Below are 25999 nucleotides of genomic sequence, written 5' to 3'. Positions count from 1 at the left end.
GTGGTGGTTTGGGTGGTGTCTGGCCGAAAGGGACTGGACTAGATGGCCTTGGGGGTCCTTTCGAACTCCTTGGATATATAGGCCACTTGGGAATCTGGTGGGAACTCATTCTATGGATAAGACATGAGGATGGCGTGGCCATCTGCAGGGAGGGTTTGGGTGGTGTGTGGCCGAAAGGGACTGGACTAGATGGCCTTGGGGGTCCTTTCGAACTCCTCGGATGTATAGGCTGCTTGGGAATCTGGTGGGTACCCATTCTATGGAGAATGATAAGACATGAGGCTGTGTGGCCATCTGCAGGGAGGGTTTGGATGGTGTCTGGCCGAAAGGGACTGGACTAGATGGCCTTGGGGGTCCTTTCCAACTCCTCGGATATACAGGCCGCTTGGGAATCTGGTAGGAACTCATTCTATGGGGAATTGTAAGACATGAGGCTGCGTGGCCATCTGCAGGGAGGACTTGGGTGGTGTCTGGCCAAAAGGGACTGGACTAGATGGCCTTGGGCGTCCTTTCGAACTCCTCGGATATATAGGCCGCTTGGGAATCTGGTGGGCACTCATTCTATGGAGAATGGTAAGACATGAGGCTGTGTGGCCATCTGCAGGGAGGGTCTGAGTGGTGTGTGGCCGAAAGGGACTGGACTAGATGGCCTTGGGGGTCCTTTCGAACTCCTCGGATATATAGGCCGCTTGGGAATCTGGTGGGAACTCATTCTATGGGGAATTGTAAGACATGAGGTTGTGTGGCCATCTGCAGGGAGGGTCTGAGTGGTGTGTGGCCGAAAGGGACTGGACTAGATGGCCTTGGGGGTCCTTTCGAACTCCTCGGATATATAGGCCGCTTGGGAATCTGGTGGGAACTCATTCTATGGAGAATGGTAAGACATGAGGCTGTGTGGCCATCTGCAGGGAGGACTTGGGTGGTGTCTGGCCAAAAGGGACTGGACTAGATGGCCTTGGGGGTCCTTTCGAACTCCTCGGATATATAGGCCGCTTGGGAATCTGGTGGGAACTCATTCTATGGAGAATGGTAAGACATGAGGTTGTGTGGCCATCTGCAGGGAGGGTCTGAGTGGTGTGTGGCCGAAAGGGACTGGACTAGATGGCCTTGGGGGTCCTTTCGAACTCCTCGGATATATAGGCCGCTTGGGAATCTGGTGGGAACTCATTCTATGGAGAATGGTAAGACATGAGGTTGTGTGGCCATCTGCAGGGAGGGTCTGAGTGGTGTGTGGCCGAAAGGGACTGGACTAGATGGCCTTGGGGGTCCTTTCGAACTCCTCGGATATATAGGCCGCTTGGGAATCTGGTGGGAACTCATTCTATGGAGAATGGTAAGACATGAGGCTGTGTGGCCATCTGCAGGGAGGGTTTGGGTGGTGTCTGGCCGAAAGGGACTGGACTAGATGGCCTTGGGGGTCCTTTTGAACTCCTCTGGTATACAGGCCGCTTGGGAATCTGGTGGGAACTCATTCTATGGAGAATTGTAAGACATGAGGCTGCGTGGCCATCTGCAGGGAGGACTTGGGTGGTGTCTGGCCAAAAGGGACTGGACTAGATGGCCTTGGGGGTCCTTTTGAACTCCTCGGATATATAGGCCGCTTGGGAATCTGGTGGGAACTCATTCTATGGAGAATGGTAAGACATGAGGTTGTGTGGCCATCTGCAGGGAGGGTCTGAGTGGTGTGTGGCCGAAAGGGACTGGACTAGATGGCCTTGGGGGTCCTTTCGAACTCCTCGGATATATAGGCCGCTTGGGAATCTGGTGGGAACTCATTCTATGGAGAATGGTAAGACATGAGGCTGTGTGGCCATCTGCAGGGAGGGTTTGGGTGGTGTCTGGCCGAAAGGGACTGGACTAGATGGCCTTGGGGGTCCTTTTGAACTCCTCTGGTATACAGGCCGCTTGGGAATCTGGTGGGAACTCATTCTATGGAGAATTGTAAGACATGAGGCTGCGTGGCCATCTGCAGGGAGGACTTGGGTGGTGTCTGGCCAAAAGGGACTGGACTAGATGGCCTTGGGGGTCCTTTTGAACTCCTCGGATATATAGGCCGCTTGGGAATCTGGTGGGAACTCATTCTATGGAGAATGGTAAGACATGAGGTTGTGTGGCCATCTGCAGGGAGGGTCTGAGTGGTGTGTGGCCGAAAGGGACTGGACTAGATGGCCTTGGGGGTCCTTTCGAACTCCTCGGATATATAGGCCGCTTGGGAATCTGGTGGGAACTCATTCTATGGAGAATGGTAAGACATGAGGCTGTGTGGCCATCTGCAGGGAGGGTTTGGGTGGTGTCTGGCCGAAAGGGACTGGACTAGATGGCCTTGGGGGTCCTTTCCAACTCCTCTGGTATACAGGCCGCTTGGGAATCTGGTGGGAACTCATTCTATGGAGAATTGTAAGACATGAGGCTGCGTGGCCATCTGCAGGGAGGACTTGGGTGGTGTCTGGCCAAAAGGGACTGGACTAGATGGCCTTGGGGGTCCTTTTGAACTCCTCGGATATATAGGCCGCTTGGGAATCTGGTGGGAACTCATTCTATGGAGAATGGTAAGACATGAGGTTGTGTGGCCATCTGCAGGGAGGGTCTGAGTGGTGTGTGGCCGAAAGGGACTGGACTAGATGGCCTTGGGGGTCCTTTCGAACTCCTCGGATATATAGGCCGCTTGGGAATCTGGTGGGAACTCATTCTATGGAGAATGGTAAGACATGAGGCTGTGTGGCCATCTGCAGGGAGGGTTTGGGTGGTGTCTGGCCGAAAGGGACTGGACTAGATGGCCTTGGGGGTCCTTTCCAACTCCTCTGGTATACAGGCCGCTTGGGAATCTGGTGGGAACTCATTCTATGGAGAATTGTAAGACATGAGGCTGCGTGGCCATCTGCAGGGAGGACTTGGGTGGTGTCTGGCCAAAAGGGACTGGACTAGATGGCCTTGGGGGTCCTTTTGAACTCCTCGGATATATAGGCCGCTTGGGAATCTGGTGGGAACTCATTCTATGGAGAATGGTAAGACATGAGGTTGTGTGGCCATCTGCAGGGAGGGTCTGAGTGGTGTGTGGCCGAAAGGGACTGGACTAGATGGCCTTGGGGGTCCTTTCGAACTCCTCGGATATATAGGCCGCTTGGGAATCTGGTGGGAACTCATTCTATGGAGAATTGTAAGACATGAGGCTGTGTGGCCATCTGCAGGGAGGGTTTGGGTGGTGTCTGGCCGAAAGGGACTGGACTAGATGGCCTTGGGGGTCCTTTCGAACTCCTCGGATATACAGGCTGCTTGGGAATCTGGTGGGAACTCATTCTATGGATAAGGCATGAGGCTGTGTGGCCATCTGCAGGGAGGGCTTGGGTGGTGTCTGGCCGAAAGGGACTGGACTAGATGGCCTTGGGGGTCCTTTCCAACTCCTCTGGTATACAGGCCACTTGGGAATCTGGCGGGAACTCATTCTATGGAGAATTGTAAGACATGAGGCTGTGTGGCCATCTGCAGGGAGGGTTTGGGTGGTGTCTGGCTGAAAGGGAATGGACTAGATGGCCTTGGGGGTCCTTTCGAACTCCTCGGATATATAGGAATCTGGTGGGAACGCATTCAATGGAGAATGGTAAGACATGAGGCTGTGTGGCCATCTGCAGGGAGGGTTTGGGTGGTGTCTGGCCGAAAGGGACTGGACTAGATGGCCTTGGGGGTCCTTTCGTGGTGTCTGGCCGAAAGTTTGGGTGGTGGTTTGGGTGGTGTCTGGCCGAAAGGGATTGGACTAGATGGACTTGGGGGTCCTTTCGAACTCCTCAGATATATAGGCCGCTTGGGAATCTGGTGGGAACGCATTCAATGGAGAATGGTAAGACATGAGGCTGCGTGGCCATCTGCAGGGAGGGTTTGGGTGGTGTCTGGCCGAAAGGGACTGGACTAGATGGCCTTTGGGGTCCCTTTTAAGCCTCTACCATCCTCGGCTGACCCTGGGAGGGATGCCAAAGGCCTGAATTGGAAACACAGCCCTCTTTGCCAGCGGTTTGAGTAAGACATCAGGGGATAAGGGATAATAAGGCTGTTCTCGCAGGTGCCGCTTTGGTGGGGCGCTGCGGGACGTCTTTATTGGAGAGCGTAATCTCCTTCCGAAAGCTCTCTTCCAGAATGGATCACAAGCGCTTAGATGAGCGGGTGGAACAATGCCTGTGTCGTGAGGCTCCGTTTCCGCATCCGATACAGAACCGGCGGCCTTCTTCGCCATCCTCATCGTCATCAGGGCATCTGGGGACACGCTTCGTGCCTCTACTCATGCTGCTCCGTCTCTGCTTTCAGCAGAACATCATAGAATCATAGAATCCTAGAATCCAAGAGTTGGAAGAGACCTCCTGGGCCATCCAGTCCAACCCCATTCTGCCAAGAAGCAGGAATATTGCACTCAAAGCACCCCTGACAGATGGCCATCCAGCCTCTGTTTCCAAGCCTCCAAAGAAGGAGCCTCCACCACACTCCTCAAGGGGCAGAGAGTTCCACTGCTGAACATAGAATCATAGAATCCTAGAGTGGGATGAGACCTCCTGGGCCATCATCCAGTCCAACCCCATTCTGCCAAGAAGCAGGAAAATTGCATTCAAATCACCCCTGACAGATGGCCATCCAGCCTCTGTTTAAAAGCTTCCAAAGAAGGAGCCTCCACCACACTCCGAGGCAGAGAGTTCCACTGCTGAACGGCTCTCACAGTCAGGAAGCTCTTCCTCATGTTCAGGTGGAATCTCCTCTCTTGGAGTTTGAAGCCATTCCTCCATTGCGTCCTAGTCTCCAGGGAAGCAGAAAGGAAGCTTGCTCCCTCCTCCTCCCTGTGGCTTCCTCTCACATATGTATACATGGCTATCATATCTCCTCTCAGCCTTCTCTTCAGGCTAAACATGCCCAGCTCCCTAAGCCGCTCCTCATAGGGCTTGTTCTCCAGACCCTTGATCATTTTAGTCGCCCTCCTCTGGGCACATTCCAGCTTGGCAACGTCTCTCTTGAATTGTGGTGCCCAGAATTGGACACAATATTCCAGGTAAAGTGGTCTAACCAAGGCGGAATAGAGCATGGGGAGCAGGACTTCCCTCGATCTAGAGACTATGCTCCTCTTGATGCAGGCCAAAATCCCATTGGCTTTTTTTGCCGCCACATCACATTCCTGGCTCATGTTCACCTTCCTCCCCACGAGGACTCCAAGATCTTTTTCACACGTCCTGCTCTCAAGCCAGGCCTCATTGTACCCCATTCTGTCTCTTTGCATTTCGTTTTTTCTGCCTAAGTGGAGTATCTTGTATGTGTCCCTGTTGAACTTCATTTTGTTAGTTTTGGCCCATCTCTCTAAGGAAAGGAAGAAGGAAATGTGGGATCCCTGCTCAAAAAGCATCCGGACACACAATCCTAAGAGTTGGGAAGAGCCTCCAAAGGCCATTCAGTCCAACCCTGTTCTGCTAGGAAGGAAGACACAATCCAAACCCTCCTCACAGGTGGCCATCCAGCCCCTGCTTGAAAGCTTTCAGAAAAGGAGAAAGGCTAGTTTCACATTTGCAGATTGATTGCTTGGTTGCTTTCATCACTTCCCATTCCTTCTTTTCTTCCTTCCTTCCTTCCTTCCAGTCCTCTTCCCCTCTTTCCTTCCCTCCTTGCTCATGCCTCCTTCCTTTCCATCTTTCCTTGCATTCCTTCCTTTCTTCCTTCCTTCTCCTTTCCTTCTTTCCTTTACCTACCTTCCTTTCTTCCTTCTTTTCTTCTTCCTCCTTTCCTCCTTTCTTTTTCCTCCTTCCTCCCTCCATCCCACCTTCCTTCCCTTCTTTCCTCTTCCCTTCTTTCCTCCTCCTTTCCTCCTCCCCACTTTCTTCCTTCTTTTCCCTTCCTCCTTCCTTTTCTCCCTTCCTCATTTATCCCTTCCTTCTTCATCCTTCCCTCCTTTTTCTTCCTTCCTTCCCTTCTTTCTTCCTTCCTTCCTCCTCTTTCCCTTTCATCTTTCTTTTCCCTTCCTTTTTCCTTTTCTCCCTTCCTCCCTTCTTCATCCTTCCCTCCCTTCTTCATCCTTCCCTCCTTTCTTTTTCTTCCTTCCTTCCTTCCTTCCTTCCTTCCTTCCTTCCCTTCCCTTCCCTTCCCTTCCCTTCCCTTCCTTTCCTTCTTTTTTCTTCCCTTCTTTCCTCCTTCCTTCCTCCTCTTTCCATTTCTTTTTTCTTTTCCCTTCCTCCTTCCTTTCCTTTCCTCCCCTCTTCCTCCTTCCCTTCTTTTTCTTCTTCTCTCCCTCCTGCCTTCCTTCTCTCTTTTCCTCCTCCTTCCTTCCTTCCTCCTTCCCTTTCTTCCTACTTTTCCCTTCCTCCCTTCCTCATTCCTCCCTTCCTGCTTCCATTCCTTCTTTCCTTCCTCCTTTCTTTTCCTTCCTGCCTCCCTTCCTTCTTTCATCCTCCCTTCTTCCTTCTCTCCTTTTATTCCATATACTTTTTCAAATTCCTTTCTCCCACCAAGACCGCACGGCACCTCAGGAAAAAGGAAATAAAAGACTGGCATTTGTTGTTGTTGTTGTTTGCCTTCGATTTTCTACACTGTGGGATTAATGCAGTTTGACACCACTTTGAACTGCAATGGAATCCTACAAGTCTTTCTGCTTCTCAGCCGAAGAGGGCTGCTGCCTCCTAAAACTACAACTCCCAGGATCCCGTCACATTGAGGCATGGCAGTTACAGTGGTACCAATGCCCCAATTCATAGAATCCTAGAATCAAAGAGTGGGAAGAGACCTCCTGGGCCATCATCCAGTCCAACCCCATTCTGCCAAGAAGCAGGAATATTGCATTCAAAGCACCCCTGACAGATGGCCATCCAGCCTCTGTTTCAAAGCTTCCAAAGAATGAGCCTCCACCACACTCCGGGGCAGAGAGTTCCACTGCTGAACGGCTCTCACAGTCAGGAAGTTCTTCCTTGTGTTCAGATGGAATCTCCTCTCTTCTAGTTTGGAGCCATTGTTCCATTGCGTCCTAGTCTCCAGGGAAGCAGAAAACAAGCTTGCTCCCTCCTCCTTCCTGTGGCTTCCTCTCACATATTTATACATGGCTATCATATCTCCTCTCAGCCTTCTCTTCTTCAGGCTAAACCTGCCCAGCTCCTTAAGCCGCTCCTCATAGGGCTTGTTCTCCAGACCCTGGATCATTTGAGTCGCCCTCCTCTGGACACATTCCAGCTTAGAGTCAATATCTCTCTTGAATTGTGGTGCCCAGAATTGGACACAATATTGCAGGTGTGGTCTAACCAGAGCAGAATAGAGCATGGGGAGCAGGACTTCCTTAGATCTAGACACTAGGCTCCTCTTGATGCAGGCCAAAATCCCATTGGCTTTTTTTGCCGCCACATCACATTGCTGGCTCATGTTTAACTTGTTGTCCACGAGGACTCCAAGATCTTTTTCACACGTACTGCTCTCGAGCCAGGCCTCATTGTCCCCCATTCTGTATCTTTGCATTTCGTTTTTCCTGCCAAAGTGGAGTATCTTGCATTTGTCACTGTTGAACTTCATTTTGTTAGTTAGTTAATTCTGCCGTGTAGATGCCCCTTGATGCAATGGGTCCCTCCCACTTGCTTTCCTCCCCAAATTGGCACAAAACAAAAAGCCAGACTGTTGCAAGAAGCAAAAGGTGGACAGTAAAACGACCAAGTAACTCCAAAAACCATCTAAAATGAACCATTTACCCCATAAAAAGCCGTTTAAAACACAATTACAATGCAATTTAGAGATGCAATTAGAGGGGGAAAATACAATTAAAAATGCAATTTAGGAAACGCTATTAAAACAAGGCAACACCAGGCAGCCCGGCAGCCCATTCGGAGCCCTTCCAAGCCTTGGAGGCAGGAAGGGAACGCTAATAATAATAACAGTAATAATAATAATAATAATAATAATAATAATAATCAATGCTCAGGACTGGAGCAGAGGGGCTTGAGGGCAGGAGAGGGGTCTCAGGGCGAGAGCCATGCCTTGGAAGCTGTGTGCTTAGTAGGAGTGTGCAAAGCTTCGTTTTAAAATCGTAAGTCGTATCTAATTCGTAAGTTTTGTATATACGAACAGATATTAAAGTGTCATGTATCATGTTCTGCAGTTGGTGGTGGTTGGTGGTGGTAGGCCTAGCAGTTGGTGATGGAAGGGTGAATGTAAGTCTTAGTTCTAAAGGGTTGAGTAAGTAAGAGATCATGGATGAAAGCAAGCCCTATGAGGAGCGGCTTAAGGAGCTGGGCATGTTTAGCCTGAAGAAGAGAAGGATGAGAGGAGACATGATAGCCATGTATAAGTATGTGAGAGGAAGCCACAGGGAGGAGGAGGGAGCAAGCTTGTTTTCTGCCTCCATGGAGACGAGGACGCAATGGAGCCATGGCTTCAAACTACAAGAGAGGAGATTCCATCTGAACACGAAGAACTTCCTGACTGTGAGAGCCGTTCAGCAGTGGAACTCTCTGCCCCGGAGGGAGTGTGGTGGAGGCTCCTTCTTTGGAAGCTTTGAAACAGAGGCTGGATGGCCATCTGTCAGGGGTGCTTTGAATGCAACGTTCCTGCTTCTTGGCAGAATGGGGTTGGACTGGATGATGGCCCAGGAGGTCTCTTCCAACTCTAGGATTCTAGGATTCTAGGATTCTATGATTCTAAGGGTTGTTTAACATCTACATGAAGCCGCTGGGGAGATCATCCGGACTTTTGGACTAAGGTGTTATCTGTACGCAGATGACGTCCAAATCGGTCACTCCTTCCCACCTGTCACTAAGGAGGCTGTCCAAACCTTGAACCGGTGCTTGGCTGCTGTGTTGGGCTGGATGAGAGCTAACAAACTGAAATTGAATCCAGACAAGACAGAGGTCCTACTGGTCAGTCGTAAGGCTCCTTCTGGGTCGGCTCTCTGGGATGGGCCTTGGGGGCACGGTTCTGTCGTGGCTCCGGTCCTTCCTGGAGGGTCGATCCCAGATGGTGAAGCTGGGAGATGCCTGCTCAGACCCCTGACCTTTGACCTGTGGGGTCCCGCAAGGCTCCATTCTGTCTCCCATGCTTTTCAACATCTACATGAAACCGCTGGGAGAGGTCATCCGGAGTTTTGGAGTTGGGTGCCATCTTTATGCGGATGACACGTAACTCTACTACTCATTTCCACCTAATTCCAAGGAGGCCTCTCGAGTGCTGGACGAGTGCCTGGCCGCTGTGTCTATCTGGATGAGGAGGAACAAGCTGAAGATCAATCCCGACAAGACAGAGGTCCTCCTGGTCGATCGCAAACCGGATCGGGGTATAGGGTGGCAACCTGTGTTGGATGGGGTTGCACTCCCTCTGAAGCCACAGGTCCACAGTTTGGGAGTCTTATTGGATTCATCGCTCACGGTTGAGGCTCAGGCGTCGGCGGTGTCCAGGAGGGCTTTTGCACAACTGAGACTTGTGCGCCAGCTGCGCCCGTACCTCGCGAAGGCTGATCTGGCCGGAGTGGTCCATGCCTTGGTCACCTCTAGGTTGGATTACTGCAATGCGCTCTATGCGGGGCTGCCCTTGAAAACGGCTCGGAGATTCCAACTGGTCCAACGGGCAGCAGCCAGGATGTTAATTGGCGCTCCTTACAGAGAGAGGTCAACCCTCCTGTTCAAGGAGCTCCACTGGCTGCCGTTTATTTTCCGAGCCCAATTTAAGGTGCAGGTGCTTACCTACAAAGCCCTAAACGGTTTGGGACCACCCTACCTGCGTGACCGCATCTCCGTCTATGAACCCACACGTTCACTCCGGTCATCTGGAGAGACCCTGCTCGTGATCCCGCCCGCGTCGCAAGCGTGTTTGGTGGGGACTCGAGACAGGGCCTTTTCTGTGGTGGCCCCCCAACTCTGGAACACCCTCCCCAAAGATCTTAGACAGGCCCCCACATTGGCAGTCTTCAGAAAGAACTTGAAAACCTGGCTGTTCCGATGTGCCTTCTCAGATTCCGATGCGCCCTATGAGGAGCGGCTTGGGGAGCTGGGCATGTTTAGCCTGAAGAAGAGAAGGCTGAGAGGAGATATGATAGCCGTGTATAAATATGTGAGAGGAAGCCACAGGGAGGAGGGAGCAAGCTTGTTTTCTGCTTCCTTGAAGACTAGGACACGAAACAATGGCTTCAAACTACAAGAGAGGAGATTCCATCTGAACATGAGGAAGAACTTCCTGACTGTGAGAGCCGTTCAGCAGTGGAACTCTCTGCCCCGGAGTGTGGTGGAGGCTCCTTCTTTGGAGGCTTTTAAGCAGAGGCTGGATGGCCATCTGTCAGGGGTGCTTTGAATGCAATATTCCTGCTTCTTGGCAGAATGGGGTTGGACTGGATGGCCCAGGAGGTCTCTTCCAACTCTTTGATTCTATGATTCTATGATTAGGAACCCCCAATACCAAGTCCTAGAAGCACTTTAGTAGAACTAAGATTGCTGCACTCTGCACACTGCACTTACTTATAATCCTGCATACCTCCTGCCACATCAGCACTTTTAATCTTGTACCCATTACTCTGGCCCGGCCCAGTTTTATAGTGTCTTGATGTATTGTTTATTGTTTGTTGTTTATACTGCTTAACTGTTTTTAATTTGCTTTAGGTATTGTATTGTTGTGTTGTGTTTTGAGGCCTTGGCCTTTGTAAGCCGCATCGAGTCCTTCGGGAGATGCGAGCGGGGGACAAATAAAGTTATAATAAGTTATAATAATAATATTAAAGTGTCATGTGTCATGTTCTGCAGTTGTTGGTGGTTGTTGATGGTGGTAGGCCTAGAAATTGGTGATGGAAGAGTTAAAGTAAGTCATAGTTCTAAAGGGTTGAGTAATCTCTAAGTAAGAGATCATGGATGAAAGCAATCAAGGGTGGAGGTATGCAAGAGGTGTTTCTTGGGACTGGTCTACAGGAGAAAAATATTTGTCTTATTTTGATGGTAGATGCTGCTGGTTTCCCCCCAGGTTTGTGGATTTTCACAAGAAAGCTACAAAGTACAGGCTCAATGAGTAAATTCTCCCCAAAGAAGTTACAGGCACGGGCAAACTTTGGCCCTCCGGGTGTTCTGTACTTCAACTCCCACCATTCCTAACAGGAAGAATGTAGCAGTGATTAACGAAAAAAAGTAGAATTCATGCTTGGGTGACTTGGCTGTTGGGAACCTGGATGTCCTTTGGAGGTCCCTTCCGCACATGGAGGTTTCTAAACAGAGGCTGTATGGCCATCTATCAGGAGGGATTGGATGGTGCCTTCTTGTGTAGCAGAACCTGGTTGGACTGGATGGCCTTTGGAGGTCCCTTCCTTACATAGAGGTTGTTAAACAAAGGCTGGATGGCCATCTATCAGGAGGGATTGAATGGTGTCTTCCTGTGTAGCAGAACCTGGTTGGACTGGGTGGCCTTTGGAGGTCCCTTCCTTACATAGAGGTTTCTAAACAGAGGCTGGATGATATATTGTTGAAGGCTTTCATGGCCGGAATCACTGGGTTGTTGTAGGTTTTTTCGGGCTATATGGCCATGGTCTAGAGGCATTCTCTCCAGAGGCTGGATGGCCATCTACCAGGAGGGATTGGATGGTGTCTTCCCACCTAACAGAAAATTGGGAGTTGCACTGGATGGCCTTTGGAGGCCCCTTCTGTACACTGAGGTTTCTAAACAAAGGCTGGATGGCCATCTATCAGGAGGGATTGGATGGTGCCTTACTGTGCAGCAGAACCTGGTTGGACTGGGTGGCCTTTGGAAATCCCGTCCTTTCTTACATAGAGGTTTCTAAACAGAGGCTGGAAGGCCATCTATCAGGAGGGATTGGATGGTGTCACAGGTGTCTTCCTGGATGGTACATAGATGTCTTCCTGTGTAGCAGAACCTGGTTGGACTGGATGGCCTTTCGGGGTCCCTTCCTTCCTTTCTTACATGGAGGTTTCTAAACAAAGGCTGGAAGGCCATCTATCAGGAGGGATCGGATGGTGTCACAGGTGTCTTCCTGTGTAAGCAGAACCTGGTTGGACTGGATGGCCTTTGGAGGTCCCTTCCTTACATAGAGGTTTCTAAACAAAGGCTGGATGGCCATCTATCAGGAGGGATTGAATGGTGCCTTCCTGTGTAGCAGAACCTGGTTGGACTGGATGGCCTTTGGAAGTCCCTTCTTTCCTTACATGGCGGTTTCTTTAACAGAGGCTGGATGGCCATCTATCAGGAGGGATTGGATGGTGTCTTCCTGCCTAACAGAAAGATGGAGGTTGGACTGGATGGCCTTTGGAGGCCCCTTCTGTACATGGAGGTTTCTAAACAAAGGCTGGATCGCCATCTATCAGGAGAAATTGGATGGTGTCTTCCTGTGTAGCACAATCTGGTTGGACTGGGGGCTTTGGAGGTCTCTTCCATACATGGAGGTTTCTAAACAGAGGGTGGAAGGCCATCTATCAGGAGGGATTGGATGGTGTCACAGGTGTCTTCCAGGATGGTACATAGATGTCTTCCTGTTGGACTGGATGGACTTCCTGTGTAGCAGAACCTGCTTGGACTGGATGGCCTTTGGAAGTCCCTTCTTTCCTTACATGGAGGTTTCTAAACAGGCTTGATGGCCATCTATCAGGAGGGATTGGATGGTGCCTTCCTATGTAGCAAAATCTAGTTGGACTGGATGGCCATCTATGAGGAGGAATTGAATGGTGTCTTCCTGTGCTAGCAGAACCTGGTTGGACTGGGTGGCCTTTGGAGCTTCCTCCCTTCCTTCCTTACATGGAGGTTTCTAAGCAAAGGCTGGGTGGCCATCTATCAGGAAGGATTTGTTGTTGTCTTCCTGTGTAGTAGAACCTGGTTGGACTGGGTGGCCTTTGGAGGTCCCTTCCAACTCCAAAAAGAGGCAAAAGGAAGAATGTAGCAGTAATTAATGCAAAAATTAGAACTAATGTTTGGATGACTTGGCCGTTGGGATCCTTTCCAACTCCCTGACTCTAAAGCGAGAAGTCTCTGCTGCAGAATGAATACAAGGAGCGCCTACACTTCAGAGTTAATGCAGATTGAGACCACTTTAACCGGATGGCTCATTGCAATGGAATCCTGCGATGTGTAGCCTGGGAAGGCAGCCACACTCTGGCATCGAAGGCTTAAGGATTCCATGGCATTGAGCCCTAGCTGTTGAAGTGACACCAAACTGCATTTATTCTGCAGCGTAGATGCACGAGACCAGCAAGACCTTCTTTGCAACGTCCGGAAGGGGAGACCCAGGAGTGATGGGTTTTGCAACCCTCCGAAGGTAAACTGGAGAGAAACTGGAGAGCTCAGCGTCAGAAAGAAAGGCTCTTCTCTCCATATCTCCTTCCAAGCCGAGGCAGCTGGCTTTGATGGATGTGACCCGGGTGATGCGGGAGGCCCAAAAATAGATCCCCCAAAAATGCAATTTGGAAGGAGTTCTTCCCTGCCAAGCCAAAAAACTGGGTCCAAAGGAGCAGCGGCTTAAGCGGCTGAGGGGGAAAAGGAAGGGGCCTGAGGCTGTGAGGAATGGTGGGAGTTGGAGTCCAAAACACCTGGAGGGCTTTTTCCTTTCTTAAAAATAGACTTACACGTAAAGGTAAAGTTTTTCCCCTGGCATTAAGTCAAGTCGTGTCCAACTCTGGTGCTCATCTCCATTTCTAAGCTGAAGAGCCGGCGTTGTCCATAGACACCTCCAAGGTCATATGGCCAGCATTAATGCATGGAATGACATTACCTTCCCGCCAGAGCAGGAGATATTGACCTACTCACATTTGTATGTTTTCATGGCAGAAGCTAGGGCTAACAGCGGGAGCTCATGCCACTCCTTGGATTCGAATTCATACATGCATACATAAACATTCAAAACATTTACCGTATTTTCCGTCATATAAGATGACTGGCCGTATAAGACCACCCCTCTTCCAATGCACACCAAATAAAAATTCAAAAAGTATCAGATCTGATTTCAATATGGTAATTTTCCGATTACTGTCCTCTGCCTCTCAGATCTGTACCACTTCACTGCAATTTTCAGGAGTGAGATCTTGACAGATTAGAGCAGTGGTTCTCAACCTTCCTAATGCCGCGACCCCTTAATACAGTTCCTCACGTTGTGGTGACCCCCAACCATAAAATTATTTTTGTTGCTACTTCGTAATTGTAATTTTTGCTACTGTTATGACTTGTAATGTAAATATCTGATATGCAGGATGCATTTTTATTGTTACAAATGGAACATAAAGCATAGTGATAAATCAGAAAAACAATATGTTTGGGGGAGTATGGAGAACGGATGGTGGGATTTGCAATACCTTCAACCGATACAGCTCTGTTTTCCAAAGATTGCTGGCACCCCCCCCCCCCCCCCCCCAATGACAGATCTGGACCAGACTTGGCACAAAGAACCTCAATGACCAACAGAAAATACTGGAGGGGGTTGGTAGGAATTCACAGTGATTTAATAATAGGATCCTAGACTTGCAAGAGACCTCCAAAGGCCATCCAGTCCAACCCCCTTCTGTCTTCCTGCAGGAAAAGCACAATCAAAGCCCCCGCAACAGATGGCCATTCAACCTCTGCTTAATAATGATAATAATAACAATAATAATAATAATAATAATAGGTTCCTAGAGTTGGAAGGGACCCCCAAAGGCCACCCATTCCAATCCCTTTCTGTCATAAAGGGACACAATTAAAGCCCTCCCAGCAAATGGCCACTCAGCCTCTGCTTAACAACAACAACAACAACAACAACAACAGAATCGTAAGGTGGGAGAGACATTCAAAGGCTATCCAATCCGACCTCATTCTTGCATAAGGTAATGCACAATCAAAGCACTCTTGACAGATAGCCAGTCTGCTTCTGCTTGATAATGATGATGATGATGATGATGATAGAATCCTAAAATGGGAAGAGACTTCCAAGAGCCATCCAGTCCAACCTCCTTTTGCCATAAGGGAAATGCACAATCAAAGCACTCCTGACAGATGGCCAGGCTGCCTCTGCTTAAGAATGATGATGATGATGATGATGATGATGATGATGATAATAATAATAATAATAATAATAATAGAATCCTAAAGTGGGAAGAGACTTCCATGGGCCATCCAGTCTAACCTCCTTCTGCCATAAGGGAAAGACACAAAGTACACCTGACAGATGGTCAATCTGCCTCTGCCTGATGATGATGATGATGATAGAAGGAAGGGAGGAAGGAAAGGGAGGGAGGGAGGAATAGATGGAAAGGAAGGAAAGAGGGGCAGGAAGGAAGGAGGAAAGGAGGGAGGGAAGGAGGGAAAGTAGGAAAGGAAGGAGAGAAAGGAGAGAAGGAAGGAGGGAGGGAAGGAAGGAAAGGAAGAGAGGAAGAAGGAAATGAAGGGAAGGAAGGAGGGAAAGAAGGAAAGGAAGAAGGAAGGACAGGAAAGAAGGAAAAAAGAAGGAAGGGAAGGCAAGGAGGGAAAGAAGGAAGGGAAGAAGGAAGGGAGGGAAGCAAGGAAAGGAAAGGGAGGAATAAGGGAAGGAAGAGAAGGAGGAAAAGAAGGAAAGGAAGGAGAGATAGGAAGGAAGGAAAAGGAAGAAAGGGAAGGAAGGAAGGAAGGAAGGAAGGAGGGAGGGAGGGAGGGAGGGAGGGAGGGAGGGAAGGAGGGAAAAGGAGAGAGGGAGGGAAGGGAAGGAAGGGAGGAAAGAAAGAAGGAGGGGAAGGAAGGAAAGGAAAAGAAGGGGAAGGAAGGAAAGGAATGAAGAGAAGGCAGGGAGGGAGGGAAAGAAGGAAAAGAAGAAGGGAAGCAAGGTCATTCACTCAGAAGCACCCTCCTCTTGCGTGAAGCTGCCTCCCAGTCTGGATGTTAATAGGAGGACAGCACGCTCACGCTCACACACACACTCTTTCTCCCTCCCGTCCCCCTCCCTCCTGCCTGCTGCTTCCTCCGGGGCAAGGAGGAAGAGGAGGAGGAGGCGAGAAAAGCCGGAGAAGGGGGCAGCCGAAAGGAAGAAGGCTGCTTCTGCTGGCAAACGGGTGGGAAAGGGACTTGAGGAGCCCACCCACTATCCTCCTCCTCTTCCTCTCCATCCTCCTCTTCCTCACTTTTAAAGTGGCGACGGCGCAGCTTCAGGCTTTTTTTCCGATGAGGAGGATGGAGAGGAAGAGGAGGAGGATAGTGGGTGGGCTCCTCAAGTCCCTCTCCCACCCGCTTGCCAGCAGAAGCAGATGAGGAGGGGACTGGGGAGCCTCTGTCAGCCCCACCAAACAGAGACCCCTTCTCCTTCTTCGCACTCCTGCAAGGTGGGTGGACGGCTGCTCCATTCAGGCCCCGCTCACCAGGCCTTGCCTTCCCTTGCCGGGGCACCAGCGGGAAGGGAGCCTTGCACCTCTCAGTCTTGGTGGGCTCGGCGCGGAGCAGGCAGGAGGTGCTTTCCGAGCGGGCCTCGCTCGCCCAGCCCCCTGTTCTTTCTATGGTTGCCACGGGGCGCCTTCCTGCCTGTTTAGCGGGTGGGCACTGCAGCGTTGGTCGGCCAAGGGCTGCAAAGCTTCTTTCCTATCAGCGAGGCCTAGTGAGCGGTGCCCGCATGGAACAGCTGCCCGCCCACCTTGCAGGAGTGAAACGAAGACGGGATCCCTGTTTGGTGGGGCTGGCAAAGGCTCCCCAGTCCCCTCCTTACCCGCTTCTGCTGGCAAGCGGGTGGGAGAGGGACTTGAGGAGCCCACCCACTGCTTGGAGGACCCCTTGCCGGATGGCAAGAGGGCAAGGAAGGCGAGGCGGTCAGGTGAGGGCTCCTCGCGCGAAGGAGCCCATACCTGGCCACGCCCTTGGGGCGGGGCCAATGGAGGCGGCCTGGCGACCCCTCCGAAATGGCCTGGCGACCCCCCTGGGGGTCGCGACCCCCAGGTTGAGAACCGCTGGATTAGAGAGATGGGCCCAAACTAACAAAATGAAGTTCAACAGTGACAAATGCAAGATACTCCACTTTGGCAGAAAAAACGAAATGCAAAGATACAGAATGGGGGACAATGCCTGGCTCCAGAGCAGTACGTGTGAAAAAGATCTTGGAGTCCTCGTGGGGAGGAAGGGGAACATGAGCCAGGAATGGGATGTGGCGGCAAAAAAAGCCAATGGGATTTTGCCCTGCATCAATAGGAGCCTAGTGTCTAGATCCAGGGAAGTCATGCTCCCCATGCTCTATTCTGCTTTGGTTAGACCACATCTGGAATATTGTGTCCAATTCTGGGCACCACAATTCAAGAGAGATATTGACACGCTGGAATGTGTCCAGAGGAGGGCGACTAAAATGATCAAGGATCTGGAGAACAAGCCCTATGAGGAGCGGCTTAGGGAACTGGGCATGTTTAGCCTGAAGAAGAGAAGGCTGAGAGGAGACATGATAGCCATGTATCAATATGTGAGAGGAAGCCACAGGGAGGAAGAGGGAGCAAGCTTCCTTTCTGCTTCCTTGGAGACTAGGACGCAATGGAACAATGGCTTCAAACTACAGGAGAGGAGATTCCATCTGAACATGAGGAAGAACTTCCTGACTGTGAGAGCCGTTCAGCAGTGGAACTCTCTGCCCCAGAGTATGGTGGAGGCTCCTTCTTTGGAGGCTTTTAAACAGAGGCTGGGTGGCCATCTGTCAGGGGTGCTTTGAATGCAATATTCCTGCTTCTTGGCAGAATGGGGGTGGACTGGATGATGGCCCATGAGGTCTCTTCCAACTCTACGATTCTAGGATTCTATGAAAGCACATGCTGAAATAAATTAGTCTCAAAGGGGATGCTTGGTTCCTCTTCCTCCTGTTTTGAAACACAACTCAAAATTCACACTCACACCTGTGAGTGTTTTTGTGTGTGTGTTTGTGTGTATGCACATATACTGACACAGATAAATTATATATATTACTTATGTCCTGCTTTTTCCTCTCTTAAAATAGACTTACACATAAAGGTAAAAGTTTTCCCCTGACATTAAGTCCAGTCGTGTCCGACTCTGGTGCTCATCTCCATTTCTAAGCTGAAAAGCCGGCGTTGTCCATAGACACCTCCAAGGTCATGTGGCCAGCATGACTACATGGAATGCCGTTACCTTCCTGCCAGAGCAGTAGCTATTGACCTACTCACATTTGTATATTTTCATGGCAGAAGCTGGGGCTAACAGCGGGAGCTCACACCACTCCTCGGATTTGAACCTGCGACCTTTCGGTCAGCAAGTTCAGCAGCTCAGTGGTTTAACTCACTGTCCATAGACACCTCCAAGGTCATGTGGCCAGCATTAATGCATGGCATGCCATTACCTTCCTGCCAGAGCAGGAACTATTGACCTACTCACATTTGTATGTCTTCATGGCAGAAGCTGGGGCTAACAGCGGGAGCTCACACAACTCCTCAGATTCAAACCTGCGACCTTTTGGTCAGCAAGTTCAGCAGTTTAACTCACTGCGCCACCGGGGGCTCCAGATACACACACACATAGACATATATACACATACAAACTGTGTGTAAAATCAGCTGTCAAACAGGGATGTGTTCTTGCCCCAACCTTATTCTCCATCTTCATCATTATGATACTTCACCTTGTTGATGGGAAGCTTCCCACCGGAGTGGAAATCATCTATCGGACAGATGGCAAGCTATTTAACCTCAGCAAATTGAAAGCCAAAATCAAGGTTACAACAACATCTGTTATAGAACTCCAATATGCTGATGACAATGCCATCTGTGCGCATTCAGAAAAAGACCTACACCTTTGCAGAAGCATATGAGAAGCTCGGCCTTTCATTGAACATTGACAAAACCAAAGTGCTGTTCCAGCAGACACCAGCCAATCCCTTTCCAATGCCAGAAATACAGCTTAATGGGGTAACATTAGGAAATGTGGACCATTTCCGCTCCCTTGGCAGCCACCTCTCCACCAAAGTCAACATCGACACTGAAATACAACACCACCTGAGCTCTGCAAGTGCAGCATTTTCCCGAATGAAGCAGAGAGTGTTTGAGGACCGGAACATCCATAGGGATACCAAGGGGCTTGTTTATAAACTATTGTCCTCCCAACCCTGCCATATGCCTGTGAAACATGGACTGTCAACAGACGTCACATGCAACTCCTGGAATGCTTCCATCAGTGCTGCCTCCAGAAAATCCTGAAAATCTCTTGGGAAGACAAGCGGACAAATGCCAGCATGCTGGAAGAAGAAACAAAGACCACCGGCATTAAAGCGATGGTCCTCCGCCATCAACTCCGCTGGACCGGCCACGTTTTCCGGATGCCCGACCACCGTCTCCCAAAGCAGTTGCTCTACTCCGAACTCAATAACGGAAAACGGAATGTTGGTGGGCAGGAAAAGAGAGGGAAAGATGGGCTCAAAGCCAACCTTAAAAACTCCGGCATAGACACTGAGAACTGGGAAGCCCTGGCCCTTGAGCGCTCCAGTTGGAGGTCAGCTGTGACCAGCAGTGCTGCAGAATTTGAAGAGGCACGAATGGAAGGTGAAAGAGAGAAATGTACCAAGAGGAAGGCACGTCAAGCCAACCCCAACTGAGACTGCCTTCCACATGGAAACCGATGCCCTCACTGCGGGAGACGATGCAGGTCAAGAAGAGGGCTCCACAGTCACCTATGGTCCCACCCTGGAGGATTATCCTACTTGGACAACGAGGGATCACCTAAGTAGTAAGTGTGTGTATATACATGTGTGTGTGTGTGTGTGCTCATTTATTATTTATTTATTTAAAACGTTTATATTGTGCCCTTCCCACCCCAACTCAGGGGACTCAGGGCGGAGCACAGCATATATAAGGTAAACATTCGATGTTGGTCGCTTCTGATCCCACAGCAAGCTGGCTTCAGGAAAGGCAAAAGCTGCACATCGCAAGTGCTGAACCTGACTCAGCACATAGAAGATGGCTTTGAAAGGCAGCAGATCACAGGAGCTGTCTACATAGACTTGTCAGCAGCCTATGAGACTGTGAACCACTGCTGCCTCCTCCTGAGAAAAATGTATAATATCACAAAGGGCGACCACCTCACCCGCCTCATAGGAAACCTGCTACAAAACAGGAGCTTCTTTGTTGAGTTCCAAGTCCAGAGAAGCAGATGGCGGAAACAGAAGAACGGAACCTGCCTCAGGGGAGTGTGCTTGCTCCATCCATGTTCAACATCTACACAAATGACCAGCCACTGCCAGAAGGGACAGAGAGCTTCATCTATGCTGATGATCGTGCCATCACCGCTCAAGTAGGGAGCTTTGAGATGGTAGAACAGAAGTTCTCCAAAGCCCTAGGTGCTCTTACTGCCTATTACAGGGAAAACCAACTGATCCCTAATCCATCTAAAACACAGACATGCGCCTTTCACCTTAAGAACAGACAAGCATCCCGATCTCTGAGGATTATTACCTGGGAAAGAATCCCACTGGAGCATTGCAGCGCACCCAAATACCTGGGAGTCACTCTGGACCGTGCTCTGACCTACAAGAAGCACTGCCTGAACATCAAGCAAAAAGTGGACGCTAGAAACAACATCATACGAAAGCTGACTGGCACAACCTGGGGATCACAACCAGACACAGTGAAGACATCTGCCCTTGCGCTGTGCTACTCTGCTGCTGAGTATGCATGCTCAGTGTGGAACACATCTCACCATGCTAAAGGAGTGGATGTGGCTCTTCATGAGACATGCCGCATTATCACGGGGTGCCTGCGCCCTCCACCACTGGAGAAATTACACTGCTTATCCGGTATTGCACCACCTGACATCCGCCGGGAAGTAGCAGCCAATAGTGAAAGGACCAAGGCAGAGACATCTCCAGCTCATCCCCTGTTTGGGTATCAGCCAGCACGTCAACGACTTAAATCAAGACATAGTTTTCTTAGATCTACAGAGACACTTGCTGGAACACCTCAGCAAGCGAGAGTCCAAAAGTGGCAGGCCCAAACCCAGCACCTCAATCCATGGGTGATACCAGATGAGAGACTCCCCCCTGGGCACACAGAAGACTGTGGTGCCAAACTGTGCTCTGGCACCACGAGATGCAGAGCCAACCTTCAGAAATGGGGCCACAAAGTGGAATCCTCGGCATGCGAGTGCGGAGAAGAGCAAACCACTGACCACCTGCTGGAATGCACCCTGAGCCCTGCCACACGATGCACAAGGGAGGACCTTCTTGCAGCAACACTGGAGGCACTCCAAGGGGCCAGATACTGCTCAAAGGACATTTAACCAACTACCAAATTTGCAAAATCTGTGTGGTTTTTTCTTTTCCTTTTTAATCTGTGTGTTTGCTTTGCTCTGCTAGAACTGTAATACAATGGTATGGTTGCTGATGACACGATAAATAAATAATTCGATGTTGGGACAATAATTCATATACGCGTACATAAACATTCAAAACATTTATCTCAATATTAAAATACACCATTTAAAACTGTCGTGGTCACTGGTAAAATCACAGATGATATTATTGATATCCTGCTTTTTCCTCTCTTAAAAGAGACTTACAATGTTGAGATGCATTTGTGTTCGGTGTGAAAAGTATGCCGTCATCAAATAGTTCATTTGCATTTAATGTGAATGGTTTTATAAAATGCCAGGCTGAAGGGTTGCCCGAATCATAAGGTCCTGGGTTCGAATCCCGCAAACGCTGGACCTGGGGGTCTGCAAAGGGCTGCCCAAGGGTTCTCAAGAAGAATAATAAGAATGGTATTGGGTTGTTGTAGGTTTTTTTCGGGCTGTATGGCCATGGTCTAGAGGCATTCTCTCCTGACGTTTCACCTACACTTTGGCAAGCATCCTCAGACATAGTGAGGAAGGTATTCCTTCCCGGCCTCTGCTCTGGGCTCTTACCTTGGTGTGCAACTTGGCAAACTGCTTGTCGTCCAGCAGGCTCTGGGTGTAGACGCGCCGCTTGTACCGGAACTGGAGGAAGAAAGGGAAAAGAAGGAAGCATCACTCATAGAATCCTAGAATCAAAGAGTTGGAAGAGACCTCCTGGGCCATCCAGTCCAACCCCATTCTACCAAGAAGCAGGAATGTTGCATTCAAATCACCCCTGACAAATGGCCATCCAGCCTCTGCTTAAAAGCTTCCAAAGAAGGAGCCTCCACCACACTCCAGGGCAGAGAGTTCCACTGCTGAACGGCTCTCACAGTCAGGAAGTTCTTCCTCATGTTCAGATGGAATCTCCTCTCTTGTAGTTTGAAGCCATTCCTCCCTTGCGTCCTAGTCTCCAAGGAAGCAGAAAACAAGCTTGCTCCCTCCTCCTTGTGGCTTCCTCTCACATATTTATACATGGCTATCATATCCCCTCTCAGCCTTCTCTTCTTCAGGCTAAACATGCCCAGCTCCCTAAGCCGCTCCTCATAGGGCTTGTTCTCCAGACCCTTGATCATTTTAGTCGCCCTCCTCTGGACACATTCCAGCTTGTCAATATCTCTCTTGAATTGTGGTGCCCAGAATTGGACACAATATTCCAGATGTGGTCTAACCAAAGCGGAATAGAGCATGGGGAGCATGACTTCCCTGGACCTAGACACTAGGCTCCTCTTGATGCAGGACAAAATCCCATTGGCTTTTTTTGCCGCCACATCACATTGTTGGCTCGTGTTCTCCTTCCTCTCCACGAGGACTCCAAGATCTTTTTCACACGTCCTGCTCTCGAGCCAGGCATTGTCCCCCATTCTGTATCTTTGCATTTCATTTTTTCTGCCAAAGTGGAGTACCTTGCATTTGTCACTGTTGAACTTCATTTTGTTAGTTTTGGCCCATCTCTCTAATCTGTCGAGATCGTTTAGAATCCTGCTCCTGTCCTCTGGAGTCTTGGCTCTCTCTCCCAATTTGGTGTCGTCTGCAAACTTGATGATCCTGCCTTCTAGCCCTTCATCTAAGTCATTAATAAAGATCCTGATCAGGACCGGGCCCAGGACGGAACCCTGCGGCACTCCGCTCGTCACTTCTTTCCAAGATGAAGAGGAAGCATTAGTGAGCACTCTCTGTGTTCGTCCACTTAACCAACTCAAAGGCTTTGCTTTGCACAAACATAGGCCTCCCTTTGCAGGATCGGGGCCCCTCCCGGAGATCTCCCTTATCCCATCTACACTGTACAATTAGCACAGTTTGGCACCACTTGAACTGTCCTGTCTCAATGTTGGGGAAACCTGGGAGTTGGAGTTTCGCACAGAAAGACTTTGCAAAGCTACATCTTTAAAGATTCCACAACACTGAACCTTGGCAGTTTCAAGTGGTGTCAAACCATATTCATTCCACAGTGTAGATGCCACTGCAGAACTTCCTTCTGTTGTCGAAGACTTTCATGGTCGGAACCATTGGGTTGCTGTGAGTTTTCTGGACTGTATGGCCCTGTTCCAGAAGAATTATCTCCTAGTGTTTCACCTGCTAATGGCATCCTCGGAGATCTGTTGGAGGTGAGGCTAGTGGAGTGTATATCCCTGCGGAATAATGTCCAGGGTGGGAGAAAGACCCTTTGTTTGAAGCCAGTGTGAATATTGCAGTTAGTAACCTCGAATAGCATTGAATAGCCATGAAGATGCAAAGTCAATCAGTGAGGGTGTCTGCATAGGGGTAGCCTGGCCTTTGTTGCCTGGAGGCAACCTCTGTTTGGGTTGTTTACACCGGCCCTTGATTGCTTGCTGTCTGGAGTTCCCCTGTTTCTGAATGACGTTCCTTATTTACCGTCTTGGTTCTGGTATTTTTTGTGGCCCAGTCTGTGTATGTGTATACGTGTGTGTATATATTTGTGTATATGTCTCTCTGTGTGTGTATGTGGTTTTGCACATGTGCTGTAGCGCCAGCCCTTGATTGCTTGCTGTGTGGAGTTCCCCTGTTTCTGAATGACGTTCCTTATTTAAAGTCTTGGTTCCGGTGTTTTTTTGTGGCCCAGTCTGTGTATATGTGAATATATGTGTGTATATATTTGTGTACATATGTGTGTGTGTGGTTTTGCACATGCACTGTAGCGTGTTTTTGTTTTGTTTGGCTTTTTAAGTCCCTTCTGTTGTGCTTTTCAGTGTTTTTATGAGTGATGGTCACTCGTTGGCCTGATACGTGTATTGTGTCCCAATTTGGTGTCAATTCGTCCAGTGCTTTTTGAGTTATGCTAATCCCACAAACTAACATTATATTTTTATATATATAGATTTTTTTAATGTATTAAAATTTAAAAAGGGGGATTTCCAGACAGGAAACAATCAGGGCCAGCGAACACAATGAAGGATTCACCCAGGCAGGAAGCAGCCAGGCTTTGAAGCTGCAAGGCCATTCAATGCTAAGCAAGGTGACCAATGGCAACATTCACACTTGCCTCAAGCAGAGAAGAATCATAGAATCCTAGAGTTGGAAGAGACCTCATGGGACATCCAGTCCAACCCCATTCTGCCAAGAAGCAGGCATATTGCATTCAAATCACCCCTGACAGATGGCCATCCAGCCTCTGCTTAAAAGCCTACAAAGAAGGAGCCTCCACCACACTCCGGGGCAGAGAGTTCCACTGCTGAACGGTTCTCACAGTCAGGAAGTTCTTCCTCATGTTCAGATGGAATCTCCTCTCTTGTAGTTTGAAGCCATTGTTCCCTTGCGTCCTAGTCTCCAAGGAAGCAGAAAGGAAGCTTGCTCCCTCCTCCTCCCTGTGGCTTCCTCTCACATATTTATACATGGCCCTCATCATGTCTCCCCTCATCCTTCTCTTCAGGCTAAACATGCCCAGCTCCTTAAGCCGCTCCTCATAGGACTTGTTCTCCAGACCCCTGATCATTTTGGTCTCCCTTCTCTGGACACATTCCAGCTTGTCAATATCTCCCTTCAATTGTGGTGCCCAGAACTGGACACAATATTCCAGGTGTGGTCCAGGGTGGGAGTTCTTTCTCCCACCCTGGACATCATTCCACAGATAATATAAACCTCACTTGCCTAGTTTCCAACAAACCTCACAACCTCTGAGGATGCCTGCTATAAATGTGGGTGAAACGTCAGGAGAGAATGCTTCTGGGACATGGCCACTCACAACAACCCAAAAATAATATTGCAAGGAGCCTGGAAGGTGGATTCAGGGAGGTCAGGTGCCATTGTTATGACTCCTTTGTGTTGCCATGGCTCCTTGCAAGAGAGGTGACAAGGTGCCGCTCATTTCCAGTGAGAGAGCAGCCCTTCTACCACGTCCTCTTCCTTTGCCATGTTCTTTGACCTCTTGCCAATTAGTCCTAAAGGCTCTCGCTTCCTGCTTGCCGCTCAACCACAGAGTTCATTAGGTGTGGTTATGAAACTTATGAAAATGGAGCTAAGTTTAGCAAGGGGAATTTGCTTCTGCCTGGGAGTCAATCCATTGCAGTCTTCTCCTCCAGAGGTTTCTTAAATAGAGGCTTGGAGGCTGTCTGTTGGGTGGTACATTCATGCCTCGCAGAAGGGATTTGGACTAGATGACCTTTGGGGTTCCCTTCTAATGTATTGCCTTGGTTTTTCAATAGACACTGGATGGCCTTCGTTTGGGAGGGATTGGAGTGTGTCTAATGCATGGCAGAAGGGGGTTGGACTGGATGGCCTTTGGAGGCCCCTTCTGACTTTAGTGGAATATAAAGTGCCTGATAATCTAGTAGGGTCTCCTTCTCTCTCTGGAGGTTTTTCAATGCAGAAGGGGTTGGACTAGATGACCTTTGGGGTTCCCTTCTAATGTATTGCCTTGGTTTTTCAATAGACACTGGATGGCCTTCGTTTGGGAGGGATTGGAGTGTGTCTAATGCATGGCAGAAGGGGGTTGGACTGGATGGCCTTTGGAGGCCCCTTCTATAGTGGAATATAAAGTGCCTGATAATCTAGTAGGGTCTCCTTCTCTCTCTGGAGGTTTTTCAATGCAGAAGGGGTTGGACTGGATGGCCTTTGGGATCCCTTCCAACTCTAAGACTCAAAGTCCAGTGGAGTCTCTGGATATTTCTAAATGAAGGCTGGATGGCCATCTGTCAGGAGGGCTTGGATAGTGTCTTCCTGCCTGGCAGAGGGGGTTGGACCAGATGACCCTTGGGGTCTCCTACAACTCCTTCATAATTCTATGAGTTAC

General features: G+C 49.6%; 1 protein-coding gene across 14 annotated transcripts in view; it reads right to left on the bottom strand.

Moving 5' to 3' along the window:
• Nucleotides 1-25999, bottom strand: part of SHANK3 (SH3 and multiple ankyrin repeat domains 3) — a 407035-nt gene that overhangs the window by 271637 nt on the left and 109399 nt on the right. For all 14 annotated transcript variants that reach the window (XR_010910064.1, XM_067469407.1, XM_067469409.1 and 11 more), the window contains one exon: nt 21781-21852. Coding sequence is in view for 12 of the 14 variants with exons in the window: in XM_067469407.1 (XP_067325508.1) it covers nt 21781-21852 (72 nt within the window). In the remaining 2 variants the exon portion in view is untranslated. The remainder of the gene's footprint in view (nt 1-21780; nt 21853-25999) is intronic.

The sequence above is a fragment of the Anolis sagrei genome, chromosome 5 (assembly GCF_037176765.1).
Source record: "Anolis sagrei isolate rAnoSag1 chromosome 5, rAnoSag1.mat, whole genome shotgun sequence".
NCBI lineage: Eukaryota > Metazoa > Chordata > Lepidosauria > Squamata > Dactyloidae > Anolis > Anolis sagrei.
This window is presented reverse-complemented; position numbering and strand designations above follow the sequence as displayed.